At 63.5% G+C, this 12,237-nt stretch overlaps 2 protein-coding genes across 4 annotated transcripts; both read right to left on the bottom strand.

Moving 5' to 3' along the window:
• Positions 1-121: 121 nt before the first annotated feature.
• RAX2 (retina and anterior neural fold homeobox 2) lies at positions 122-7,361 on the bottom strand. Of its 3 annotated transcripts, none has more exons than XM_021272724.4 (4): positions 7,276-7,361; positions 4,613-6,142; positions 2,573-2,823; positions 122-911 (listed from the first exon to the last, which is right to left on the bottom strand). In XM_021272724.4, exons 3-4 carry the CDS (start codon positions 2,813-2,815, stop codon positions 468-470), a joined length of 687 nt encoding a protein of 228 aa, XP_021128399.4. In that variant the 5' UTR covers positions 2,816-2,823; positions 4,613-6,142; positions 7,276-7,361; the 3' UTR covers positions 122-467. The 3 variants fall into 3 exon arrangements, with proteins under 3 accessions (XP_021128399.4, XP_038025234.2, XP_038025233.2); XM_038169306.2 differs by having other exon boundaries at positions 4,613-4,639; positions 7,276-7,351; XM_038169305.2 differs by lacking the exon at positions 7,276-7,361 and having other exon boundaries at positions 4,613-4,639; positions 5,981-6,958.
• Positions 7,362-10,211: 2,850 nt separating this feature from the next.
• On the bottom strand, positions 10,212-12,117 carry LOC110352788 (complexin-3-like). The gene is made up of 3 exons (XM_027472487.3): positions 11,431-12,117; positions 10,802-10,889; positions 10,212-10,472 (listed from the first exon to the last, which is right to left on the bottom strand). The coding sequence occupies exons 1-3, from the start codon at positions 11,580-11,582 to the stop codon at positions 10,254-10,256; spliced, it is 459 nt and encodes a 152-aa protein (XP_027328288.2). The 5' UTR covers positions 11,583-12,117; the 3' UTR covers positions 10,212-10,253.
• Positions 12,118-12,237: the final 120 nt, after the last annotated feature.

The raw sequence follows: 12,237 nt of genomic DNA, 5'->3' as shown, positions 1-12,237 counted from the left end.
GCCTTGTGCCCCGACGCAGCTAACTCCCCCCCCCCCCGACATTCCCTACGAAACTAGAGCCTTTCTGTTCATTTGTGTTCAAATCTGCAGCATAAAAAAAAAAAAGCAAAAACAACCAACAAATAAACCCAACATTAACGATAAAGGGCAGGGCTGCGGAGCCCCGGGCTGGGGTCTTCTGTGCGCGGCTGCACGAGGGAGGCTGAGCGGGACGTGGGTGGCTGCTGGGGTGCTCCCCACAGGGGGGGGTCCCACCAGCACCCCGCCTCGCTGCCCTGTGCCCACGGTTGCTGGTGCAGGGGGGGGTGCAACCATAGCCCAGCATCTCTTCCCTGTCCTGCCCCACGCCGGCTTTGGTCCTGCTGAGCACCCCGCTGTCACCCCCGGTGTCACACGGCCTGGGGACAGGAGCCTTGGGGAGGGGGGGGTGGGCAGTGGAAGGGCCGGGGAGGCGGGGGGAGCGTTCATCAAATGGGCTGCCAGGTTTTGTCAATGGTCTGAATGTGCTCCTTGGCTTTCATGCGGAGCGAGGCGATGCTGGAGCTCCTCTGGTCGACGTCCTCCAGCGGGTACTTGTCCACAAAGGGGGGGCCGCACTGGTAGGGCGCGGGGGCCATGGGCTGCATGCCTTGCGCCATCCCCGGGGGGGTGTTGAGGAAGGAGTGCCCGCCGTAGGGGGGCTGCAGGGCCTGGGGGGCCCCCATGAAGCCGGGGATGCTGTGCACCGGGGTGGCGCTGGAGATGGGCGACGTCAGCCACGGGTCGAGCGGGAGGGAGTTGCTCATGGGCCCCACGTTGGCTGGCATGGGCGGCCGGTTGAAGGACAGCATGGGGGTGTCGTGGAGCTTCATGGAGCTGGCCTCCATCTTCTCCTGACGCCTCCACTTGGCTCGCCGGTTCTGGAACCAGACCTGCCAGGGGACAGTGAGAGTGACCCCAAGGTGCACGCCCCATGCCCGGCCTGTCCCTTGCAGCGTGCCCCACGGGGAGTGCCCCACGTGCTGTGTCCCTTGTAGGGTGCCCAAAATGCTGTGGCCTCGTGTGGGGTGCCCCATGTGGCGTGTCCTATACAAGGTGCCCCCTGTAGCATGTCTCATATAGGGTACCCATGTGGCATGCCTTATTTCAGGTGCCCTGTGTCCCACGTCCCATGTCAGGTGCCCCATGTGGCACACCCCATGCGAGGTTCCCCATGTGCTGTGTCCCGTGTAGGGTGCCCCGTGTGCTCCGTCCTGTGCGAGGTGCCCCCCGTGCTGTGCCCCGTGCGGGGTGCCCCATGCAGGGTGCCCCGTTGTGCCGTATCCCACGCGGGGTGCCCCATGCAGGGTGCCCCACACAGGGTGCTCCAGGTGGGACGCCCCCACGTGCCGTGTCCCATGCGGGGTGTCCCCAGCAGGGTGCCCTCGTGCTGTGTCCCCATGGCTCCAGCAGTCCCTGTCACACCACGCACCTCTGCTAAACCTCTCCTGCAAACCCCAGGAACCAAACCCATCTCCGGAGTGGGACGGGAGCGGTGGCACCGTGCAACCCCTGCTCTTGCTGTGCCGTGGGGATGCTGCCGTTGGCCCTGCAGCACCGCACAGTGCCGGTACAACACTGCCTGGTGTTCAAAAGCCACTCGGTAAAATATTTTAGAAGCTGAATTGCACTAAAACCCATCCGGGCCTTCTGCTTAGAGCACTGGTCCCCACTTCCCAAGTCCCCAGCAGCACGGGGTGCAGCTCATCCTGCCTCGTAGTGCAAAGAGGCAGCAGGTGTCAGCCCCTGGGCTGAGAAGGGGACGGCTCCTACTGGGATATACTGGTGCAAACTGGTCGCTGCTCAAGAGGCGTCCCCGTGGTGTGGAGCTCCAAGGAAAAGGCTACGTTGTCTTGGATTTGCTTGATGTGCAAAAAGGAATGGAGTTGAGGCCTGGAAAACTCAGTTCACGTGTCAGTGGATTGCTCTTCTGGCCATCTCTCGGTTTTTCTGTCACTTCTGATCGTTTTGGTTTCCTCTGCCCTTTCTCGGGCTTTCAGGCCCAGAGGCAGGAGGCAGCGCACCACACTCACAACCCGGCTGCTCCAGGCTGAGCTCCCCCCACCCAGGGCAGGGTTTTGTGCTGCAGCCTGGGAAGCCAGAACTTCCCATGCCCTATGCTCTGAAAAGCCTAAAACCCCCAAATCGATGAGAATTTTGAGCTTTCCCTGGCTCTGAGGAGCTGCAAGTGGTCACAAGCTGCTGAGGGTTTTCTCCTTGCCCATGGGACCAGCTGGACCCACGCAAGCACCCCTCACCTCCCTGTGCAGCGGGGGAAAATCTCCAAAACCCATCTCCCTGCCCCCAAACTGAGCATGGGGACACACTGGTTGAACTGGGGAGCCCCTGGGGAGCAGGACGCAGCCAAACCCCAGCCCCAAGACCTGACACTTGGAGCAACGCAGGACAAGTGGCACGGCCCCGTGCGCCCACCCCGCGGCTGTGTCACGGCCCCTGCCTTGAGCAACGGGGAAACTGAGGCACGGAGCTGGGCACCGAGCAAAGCCCTCCAGCACCCAGGGGACACATCAGGGCCAGCAGGTGCTTTCCCTACCTGCACGCGGACCTCCGGCAGGTTGACCTTCATGGCCAGCTCCTCGCGGCTGTAGACGTCGGGGTAGTGGGACTTCTCGAAGGCGCGCTCCAGCTCGTGCAGCTGGTAGGTGGTGAAGGTGGTGCGGTTCCGCCGGTGCTTCTTCTTGGGCTGCTCCTCCTCGGCGGCAGCCGGAGGGGTCCCCTCGCCGTCCCCCGGCTTCCGCAGCTCGCCCAGGTCCCCTTCGCACTTATTCAGGAACATCTCGGCGCCTGCGAGGGGACGGAGGGGTTGGGGAGGGTGGGGACATTGCAACCCCCCCCTCCATGCACCCCGGCTGGGACAGAGGGACAAGCGGATGGACAGGAGGATGGGCCAGCCCCGTGATACCTGCGTGGGGATTTTATGGAGCCCCCTCCCTGCCTGGCCTGGAGGTGACCAGAGCTGGCCAGGTCCCCCTGCCAGCACCGCTCCTCTGCTCTGTCCCTCGAGACCAGCCCCACATCACTGCAGGAACCCGTTCTAGACCCCAAACAGCGCAAGAGCGTCCCAGCACCGTCCCCCAGCTAATAGCCTTTTTTCTGCATGTTTATAAGCGTTTTCAACCCTTACAATATCGCATCTTTAAGCTTTTTATCCAGCTTCTGAAATCTTCCTGTGGTATTCACCAGGGATTAAGGGCCCCTTTCCACCGCGGGGATGTGGTCAGACATGGGAATCAGGCAAAAAGCCATAATCCCGGGGTGTTTCTGTGAGGGGAAGGTGTTCGGCCCTGCATCACCCCAAAAATTCAGCAAACACCCAAGCGGGCACAGGGAAGGAGGGGGAAAATCAATTAATTCCCTAAGGGAATAACTGGGGTCCTGGGTGGGCAGCTGGTGGAAGGAGCTGGGGGCTGCTGGCACTGTGCACATGCAGGGGGTCTGCGTGCACCGTGCATGGTTTGTGTGTGTGTGTGTGTGTGTGTGTGTGTGTGCAGCCTGCAGCGAGGCTGCAGCGTGCAGTGCATCGGCAGCACGCATTGCATGCAGGTGTAGATGCTGGGGGTGTGTGTGCAGGGTGTGTGTGCATGTGTTGGGGGGGTTGTGCTGCACACACACTGCATGCAGAGTGCACCGCATGTGCCCAGTGTGCAGTGTCCACGTGCCACGGGTGCAGCGTGCAAAGGCCGCACGTGCAGTGCACAGCTCACAGGGTGTGCGAGGAGTGCAGTGCATGCACGTGTGGGCACAGCATGAACCAGTGCACAGTGTGTGCACGCAGCGTATGCAGTGTCTGTGCGCAGTGCTTGCAGTGCCTTTGTGCTCAGTGCACACAGTGCATGCAGTGAGCACACACACAGAGCATGCAGCACGTGCTGTGCAGTGCACTCCGTGCACACAGGTGTGCAGCAAGTGCAGTGTCAGTGTGTGCAGCATGTGCAGCATATCCAGCGTGTGCCGTGCATGCCCAGGGTCTGTGTGCGCTGCCCAGTGCACAGCATGCTCAGAGCACACACTGTGCACGTGCAGTGTTTGCACTGCACAATGTGGGCAGTGCCCCTCTATGCAGTGTGTGTAACACGTGCAGCGTGCTCACAGGGGCTGCGTGCACTGCCCAAGGCATTTGCAGCATGCTCAGAGCATGCAGTGTGTGTGTGCAATGTGTGCACTGTGTGCAGCTCCTGTGTCCACAGCACATGTAAGGCATGCAGTGCATGCACAGGGGCTGTGTGTGCAGTGTGTGCTGTACACAGCATTGCCAGTGTGTTGCATGTGCAGTGCATGCAGTAAATGCACAGGGTCTGCATGCAGCACATGCCACATGGGGTGAGACCCCACGGCCCCACACAGGGTGCCCCATCACCCCGAGGTCTCTGGCTGGGTCTGGGTCTGGCCATACTGCCCCAGACAGCACTGCCTTCATGGGACCCAGGCCTCTGGGTGCTGCAGCTCTGGGGTGCCCTGCTGGGCACTGGGATGAGCGGGGCCCCAATGTCACCATGCGAGGGTTGTGGAGTGTCCTGGGGCTGGGGACACAGGGAGGGGACAGGACCCCCGCCGCCATCCCGCTCATGCTCACCCGCTTCTCATTTGCGCAGCTCCGCACCTGCAAGGAGAGGGGAGAGGGGTGAGCACCTGCAGCCCCCCCAGGACCCCACAGAGAGGTGCAGGGTTGGGGTGAGCTGGGCAATGGGGGCTGGGGACAGCTGAGATGGGGCCACGGGGGACACAGCGATGAGCTGCATGGTGGCAGCGAAGGGCCGAGGCTGGGGGCAGCCCCAAGCACCCCCTAACCCCACCCAAAAGCAAAGGAGGCCACGGAGGAAAAAGAAAAAAAAAAAAAAAAACACAAAAAAAAAACAGGAAGAAGAGGAAAACAAATCCTCGGAGTGGGAGCGGGAATCAAGGGCGATAAGAGAAGACCGGAAAAAATAACAGAGCCAAACAAAAGCAGGAGAGACAAATACGGGAATTACAGAAAATCACAACCCGCCGAGGGGGATGCCCCGTGGCTGCCCCCGCCCCGTCTCATCCTTGTTGGCATCACACCACGGCCCCCAGCACCGCTCCCCGGCTGTGTCACCCTGACGGGTGCCTGATGTCCCTGCCGAAAGAGCAGGTGTCGTGTCCCCCCCCCCCCAGTCCATGTGCCCCCATGGCCAAGCCAGAAGTCCCGGGTGTCGCTGCCGGCCCCCAAAACCCAGCAGCTAAAGGGGACCCCACAGCCCCTGTCCCCCAGGTGCACACCCAGCTGGGTGGCAGGGCGGCTTGCCTGGGCTTTTTGGGGACCAGAGGGCTTCCCGCAGCCGTGGTCCCGGCACCAACTTGGGGGTTTCAGCTGTAAAAAATTGCACTGGGCAGTGCCAAGGCGGCGTTTCTCTGCTTTCTGCCCGCACCCGCCGTGGCCTCCAGCCGGAGCGGAGCTGTCTGCTCCTCACCACAGACACCAGAAAAGCAAACAGCAACGGCAACAAGCCCCGAACCGGGCAGTAATGAGCCCAAACTGGGCAAACCCCAGCTCTCCCAGTGCCAGAAAGACTTGGTGAGATAAATAAAGCACCAGACCCCTCCGTTCAGGCGGTGCCGGGGGCCGTGGGTGCTGCAGCCTGCCTGAGGCCGCCCCACTTCGCCCCGGCTCCCGTTCCCCTTCCGAGCCCCTTTGGGTGCCGGTGGGCACCGGGGTCGGGGCCGGACCCTGAGGGCAGCCGGCACAGCGGGGGCCGGCAGCGCGGAGCCCACCAGGAGCGGTGGCACTCGGTGCCCTGACACCAAAGAGCAACCAGGGGTGCAAGGAGACGGTTTGGGGGCACCCAGCGCCCACCCCCACACCCCCGGGGCAGGGCCCAGGATCCGGCCCTGGCTACGAGTGCACCCCAGAGCCGGCCCGGTCCTCTTTGGAGCATCTTCCCCCGGCGCTTTCTCCCGAATTCGAATAAAACGGTGTTACCTGCTGGGCCCAACTTGGCTTTTCCAGGAGTATTTAACTTTGTCAGCCCCTCCTGGGAACCAAACAAGCGGCTCAACCTCACCAATCTTGCAGCTTGGCAGCCAAAGTTGCCTCTAGTCTTCTTATTTGTCACAGAACCGCCGTGCTAAGGCTCGGGAGAATCTTTATTTAGTGTTGCAGATGTCACCAAGGCCCCGCAGATTGGAAATGAGTCCAAAGGATTAAGACGAGGTTATTAATTGGAGGCCTTCCCCTCTAAGAATGATTGACAGTTACTTTCTGGACAAGTAATTGCTCTAAATGTCCCCCCAGCGCCCGGCGGGCCGGGGGGGCCGCGGGCGCACAAAGCCCCGCGCTGCCTTCCCCGCTCGGATTGTCTCCCCACAAAGGCGTCCTGCTGGAGTTTTCCTTGTAATCCCCTCATTATGGGAGAGGAAAAAGAATTAGAAACACGGGGCGAGGAGAAGAAAGGCAGAGGATGGGGGGGGAGGAGGGAGAGAAACAATTTCCTTTGGCTCTGCCAGCGCCGCGGCCCAGGGATGGGCCTGGGGGCCACAGCCCGCGCCTGGCCCTGCTGTGGTGGGGACGCTCCGGTGGCCGTGTCCCCCCAGGAGGGGACGGAGACATGGGGGAGGCCCTGGGGGCCGTGTGTGTGGCCCCCATGGGTTCCTTGGGATGCTGCATGCTTGGGTCCAGGGTGGGGACGGGCGATGGGGACCAGGCGTGGGGACAGGTGTGACATCCAGCAGTGGCACCGGGAGTGGGGAGAGGTGTGTGGGGACCAGCACCGGGGGGGCGAACACCATGGGCAGCCACGGGGAGTGGGTGTGGGGGCCAGGGGAGGCCAGGTGTGGGGACCAGCTACAGGGACCACCATGAATGTCACAACAGCCATGGGGCAGCTATGGGACCATCCATGGATGTCACATCAGCCATGGGGACCAAGCACAGGGACAAGCCATGGACGTGGGACAGTGCACAGACTGGCTGTGGGGACCAGGCATGGGGACAGGGCATGGGGACCCACTCTGGGGCTATCCGTGGGGTTTGGCCATGGGCTGGGGGGGGGCAGAAACACCATCCCTCAGTGTCCCCCTGCATCCCCTGGGGATGCCAATCAGGCTGTGAGACCCCAATTTGTGTCCCCAATCAGGCTGTGAGCATTGTGACCAGGTCCCCTCCCTGCCACCCAGGTCCTCGGGGTGCCCGGGGCTCAGTTCTGCCTGAGCTCAGCCCCTTCCCCGTGCTGCCCACCCGGCCTCTGCAGGGTTTTGCCCTTCTCGTCCTCCACTCACTTTTACTTTCTCCCAACAGCCTCTTCCTTCCAGCTGCGAGCACTGCAGCTCTCGGCCGCCGTCTCGGCTTCCTCCCACTCCCTTCCTCTCCTCGGCCCAGTTCCCCTTTCGGATGCCAAATGTAACCACAAGCTTTTCAGTCAGCCCTGGTGCTGGTCCCGCGTGCCCCCCCTGTGCCAGCCCATGGAGCTGCCCCCGGTGGGACACTGCCCCCGCCATTGTGTCCGGGTTTGGACCCTAAAGCCATCTCTGTGCCACTTCCCTTCACCCTCCTGCCCTGTCTGACAGCATCTGGGGACAGCGTGACACTCTTTTTGGGGCAGCGTGCCACCACCCCAGGGACAGTGTGCCACCACCCCAGGGACAGTGTGCCACCACCCCAGGGACAGGCTGACAGCACCACGGGGACAGCGTGGCACTGCACTGGGGACATGTGGCCCCCTGGGGACAGGGTGACACTGCTGCACCAGGCGGTGCCACGAGGACCCCTCTGCTGCCTGCTCCTGCATGGAGGGTCCCAGCTCCAGGAGCGCCCCTGGGTGCTGCTGGAGGGTGGTGGGGACGTCCCCAGGCCATGGGGACATGGGTGCAAAGGGGCCCCTTTAGCCCCTTGTGCCAGCGTGCCCTCGCGTGGGCCACCATGGTGGCAGCGAAAGGACCCCAGTCCCCTGCTTTGGTGGCCCACGGTGGCTTCCTGACACAGGCATGGGGACACGACATGCAGAGCTGTCCCAGGAGCACCCCACCGGGGTGACCTGCACGTGCGGACCCGCATGGAGCTTCTCAGAGATACCCAATGCTCCGAAAGCCCCAAAGTGACCCAAAGTGCGCCAAGCCCCCCGAGCCCCCCGTGCCCCACCAGGACCACCCGTGGGCTGGGTGGAGGCGCGGGCACAGCCGCCCCAGCTGCCCGGATTTGGATTTACCCACCAGGGCCGTGTGCGCGGAGCCGGCCCCGCTAAACCGCCTTAAGGTGTTGGCTCACACGGGCGGGGGAGGCCAGCAGGCTGATTTGACAAATGATTATAATTGCCTTTTAGGAGCAGATAGCAAATTGATTTGCTTCCTCGTCCAAGGCCCGTAATCGCTTCATCACTTTAAAATATTAATGCTATACTTCTTTGCTAGTTTCCCAATTACCCTAATTGAAGGCAAATTGGTTAAGAAGGTGCAATGCAGAGTATCAGGGGGTTTAGTTCACTCAAATGACAGTTTTAAACCTCCCTAATCCTATTAGCGGGCAAAGCTGCTAACGCTTAGAGACGCTGCGTCAGCTTACCGGGGCGGTGGGGCCGGGGCGGGGGTCGGGGCCGGGGGCCGCCGGCCGCACGTGACCAGCTCTGCCGGGGATTTGTCACTTTTTTAGTTCATTAAGAGGCCTGGGGCGGGCGGGTGGGCGGCAGGGGTGACCCAAAAGGGTGCCGAGGCACAGGTGGCGGTGTGGGGACAGCGGGGGGGCAGGACGATTAGCCGGGGAGACCTGGCGGAGGGTCCTGACCCGGATCCCAGCCGGCACTGGGAGCCCTGTGCAGCCCCGCTGGGAGCACTGGGAGCTGGGCTGGGGACGGGGCCAGGCTGCCTGGGGACCTTGGTGCTGCTGTCCCAGAGGGAGCGGGGACATGGCGTGGGAACAGGAGCTGGCTGGGGGCTGCTGGGGAGACATGGCCCCGTCCCAATCAACACGAGTTGATTTTTATGCCTGAATGGGAGATGCTGCGAGTCCTGCAGCGTGGCTGGATGGTGGGGACAACAGGGACAGGAGGGGTGGCAGGGACAGTGGTGACAACAGGATGGTGGGGACAGCGGGGACGGCAGTGCCACGGCCATGCCTGGATGCTCCAGCAGACACCAGCCCCTCGCACCAGGACCCGAGGGGCCGAGCACCACGCACCTGGGGACCCCCACGCCACCGGGGCGGCCGAGACCCGCGGCACTCGCAGCCACCGGGCTCTGCACCGCGCCGCCCACCCCACCGGCACCGGATTCGGCCCCGCCACTGTGGGCAGCCCGCGGCAGCGCCGTCCCCATGGGCCTTTCTGGAGCAGATGGCCCCAGCGTGGGGAGGACGGAGGCAGCTCAGCGCGTCCTTTCTTTTCATGCACACACAGCGTGACTCCCGGGCCGGCTCCGGCAGGGCGGTGGCGTTCGGGGCCAGTGCTGGTGGTACATTTTGCGAGGGTTCAGCTAGCTTAGTCCTCGGGGACAGGCGATTCAGGCAGATTAGACCTCACTAAAATAGGCAGGTATTAGTGATCTCAGCAGCCTGCAGCCTTCCGGCGCGGGTGCCCGCGTGGCGGCGTTTAAGCCCGCGCTGCTGCTGAGCCTGGCAGTGGGGAGCCCCTGGGGTGGGCAGGAGGCAGTGGGGACCCTGTCCTGGGGATGCCCTGGTGGGGACACCGGGTCCTGCTGGTTCCTGCTGGGGGGAACTGTGCCTGGGGGCTGCTGCAGGAGCTGGGGACAGATCCTGCAGGTTGGGGTTGTGGAGACCAAGGGTAATGATGTGCTGGGCACATGGGGCTGTGTCCGGCATGGGGACACGGGGGGCTGCAGGGGTGTCCCTGTCCCCGCCCTGCCCACCCATGGGGTAGCCCTGGGGATGGTGGCACTGTGCAGGTGGGGGTCATGCAGACAGCATTGTATGGCACAAGCACCAGCCCAGTCCTGCAAAATACCATTTTTATTGATCCAAACAGTGTGGGCAACCCCAGGGCTGGTGAAAGATGTGGCAGGAGCGTTGGGGACCACTGCCTGCCCCAGCTGGGGGGTGGCACCTGGGACGCTGGAGCTTGGCCAGTGTGGCAGGAGGGGACCCAGGTGTCCCTGCCCAGTGCCCCAAAAAGCCCCAGGGAATGATTTGGGGGAGGAAAACCCCAAATGCAGGCAGCACAGTGGGGCACATGGCACGCAGCACCGGGCACCCGCAATGCCCACATCCCGCCCGCTCCCTGGGACTGAGCCCAATTCTGCCAGTGCTGGCGCTACATCAGGGAGCACTTCTCCTTCACCTCGTCCACGGTGCCCAGCGCCCGGCCCCGCAGCGCCGGCAGATCGATCTCCCGCAGCTTGGTCAGGAAGGCGAAGGCCCCCTCCTCTTCCTCCTCCTCCTCCTCCTCCTCGCTGCGCACCATGGCGGCCAGCTCCTGCGGCACCTCCACCCCGCCGCCCGCCACGTGCAGCTGGGCATCGTCCCGCTCGTCCTGCACATGGGTGGGAGAGGTTGGGGTCGAGGATGGACCGGGTGCCACCGGCCTCGGGGGGGGACAGGGAGGAGCAGGGTCCCTTCGGGATACCCAGGAGTGGGGATGCTGGGGGACACCGGGGGCTGCCCAGTCCCACACTGGGACTGCTGGGCACACACGTGTGCGGGCGGACGGGCGGATGGACGGAGACAGCAGCTGTTTGCTGCCCTCTTCAGGAATCATCTCCCATCCCAGGGGACCAGGGTGGTGGAGGAGGACAGCAGCCACCCAGCCCAGGGCTATCGGGGAGGGTAGGGGGGCTCAGGGCACCCCACGTGTGTCCCTACCTGGGCCAGGTGGTACTTGTCCCGCAGGTGCATGCGCACGGCCGCCCGTTCTGCCTTCTTGTGTGCGAAGGCCTTGTCCCGCTCGATCCTGCACGGTGGGTGCCACGCTGTCACCCCTGCCCCAGCTGAACCCCCCCCATTGCCCTGCACCCCGGCCCTGCAGCATCGCTGCACCCGTCCAAAAGCACAAAGGTCCACGCGAGGCAGACACCGGGGGCCGCATCCTGCCCCTCCAGCCCCTTCCAGGTGGTGACACTTGTGGCAGGGACTTGCTGCCCCTGTGGCCTCTCGCTTCCCTGATGCTGTCCCGATTGAGGCCCCTAAATCACCCAGATCTGGGGAGGGGGTCCGTGCTGTGCCCATTGTCCTGTGGCTCCATGGGTGCTGGGGTGAGGGTGGCACCAGGCACCTGCCCCTGGTCACCTGCAGTGTGCCGAACCCCTGTGCCAGCACCCATGGGGACTTCCTGCACCATTGGGACCTCTCATACTGCAGGGATCGCTGAGCACCCACTCTGCTCCCATCCCCTGCCTCCCTGTCCTCGTCCCATCCACGCAGGGGACATCCCGTGGTGGGTGACACCCTGGTCCCAGCGCGTGGGGGACCCCACAGCCCCAGCAAAGCCTTACTTCTCCTCCAGAAGCTGCCGCTGGTACTCCTCAAACTCCTCGCGGGACATGCCATTGGGCAGAGTGGCCGCCTTGGTGTCCTTGGGGGGTGCCTGGGGCTCCTCCTCGCCCCCCCGCAGGTTCTTCAGGGCTGTTGTGAAGAAGGAGGCCATGGGTGGGAGGCTGCGGTGCCCTGTGCCCTGTGGTGCCCAGCCGGGTCCTGCCCGGGGCCGGTGTCTGCAAGGTCAGCAGGACCCAGGGGCGCTGCGGATCAGGGCTGGATTAAGGCATTAGGAGGGGAAGGCACAGACACCGGGGTGGGAAGACCTTCTTGTGCCTCTCACTGCACCCAAGGGTGCTGGGGACCCATACCTCGCTGAGATACCCCATCGCACGGGCTCTGATGGAAGGTTCAGACCCTGCCTGGCACCGTGGGCACCCGGAGCCACCCAGCTCAGCGGGGTGAGAGGTGCAAGAAGTCGGCGCAAAGGACACAGAAGAGAATTAGCCGAAAAACTCAATCAAGGGTTGAAGGACTGGGAGGGAAACGAGGAAGCAGGCGGGCGCACACATACCCGCAGCCCCGCGGCCCCGTTAATCCCTGCTCCACCAAGACATCGAGATTGCCTGCGAGCCAGCGCGGCTGGGGGCTTCCCACCACTGGAGGACGAGTCCAGCTCCCGTAATCTATACGCAGCAATTCCCATACAGACTCTGATTAAAAGAATAATCCCTGGCTGCGTGCAGAGCCCCAAGCAGAGCGGGGCCGGGCTGCACGTGGGGGTCTCCGAGGGCCGAAGCTCCAGCTCACCCCTCCCCATGCTTTGG

The sequence above is a fragment of the Anas platyrhynchos genome, chromosome 29 (assembly GCF_047663525.1).
Source record: "Anas platyrhynchos isolate ZD024472 breed Pekin duck chromosome 29, IASCAAS_PekinDuck_T2T, whole genome shotgun sequence".
NCBI lineage: Eukaryota > Metazoa > Chordata > Aves > Anseriformes > Anatidae > Anas > Anas platyrhynchos.
This window is presented reverse-complemented; position numbering and strand designations above follow the sequence as displayed.

Excerpts from the sequence above, each read along its gene's own strand:
- LOC110352788 (XM_027472487.3), bottom strand. The coding sequence starts at position 11,582 with ATGGCCTCCTTCTTCACAACAGCCCTGAAGAACCTGCGGGGGGGCGAG. Across the intron at positions 10,890-11,430 it reads CGGCAGCTTCTGGAGGAGAA|GATCGAGCGGGACAAGGCCT; the intron begins GTAAGGCTTTGC and ends CCCACCGTGCAG. Across the intron at positions 10,473-10,801 it reads ACAAGTACCACCTGGCCCAG|GACGAGCGGGACGATGCCCA; the intron begins GTAGGGACACAC and ends ACCCATGTGCAG.
- RAX2 (XM_021272724.4), bottom strand. The coding sequence starts at position 2,815 with ATGTTCCTGAATAAGTGCGAAGGGGACCTGGGCGAGCTGCGGAAGCCG. Across the intron at positions 912-2,572 it reads TGCCGGAGGTCCGCGTGCAG|GTCTGGTTCCAGAACCGGCG; the intron begins GTAGGGAAAGCA and ends GTCCCCTGGCAG.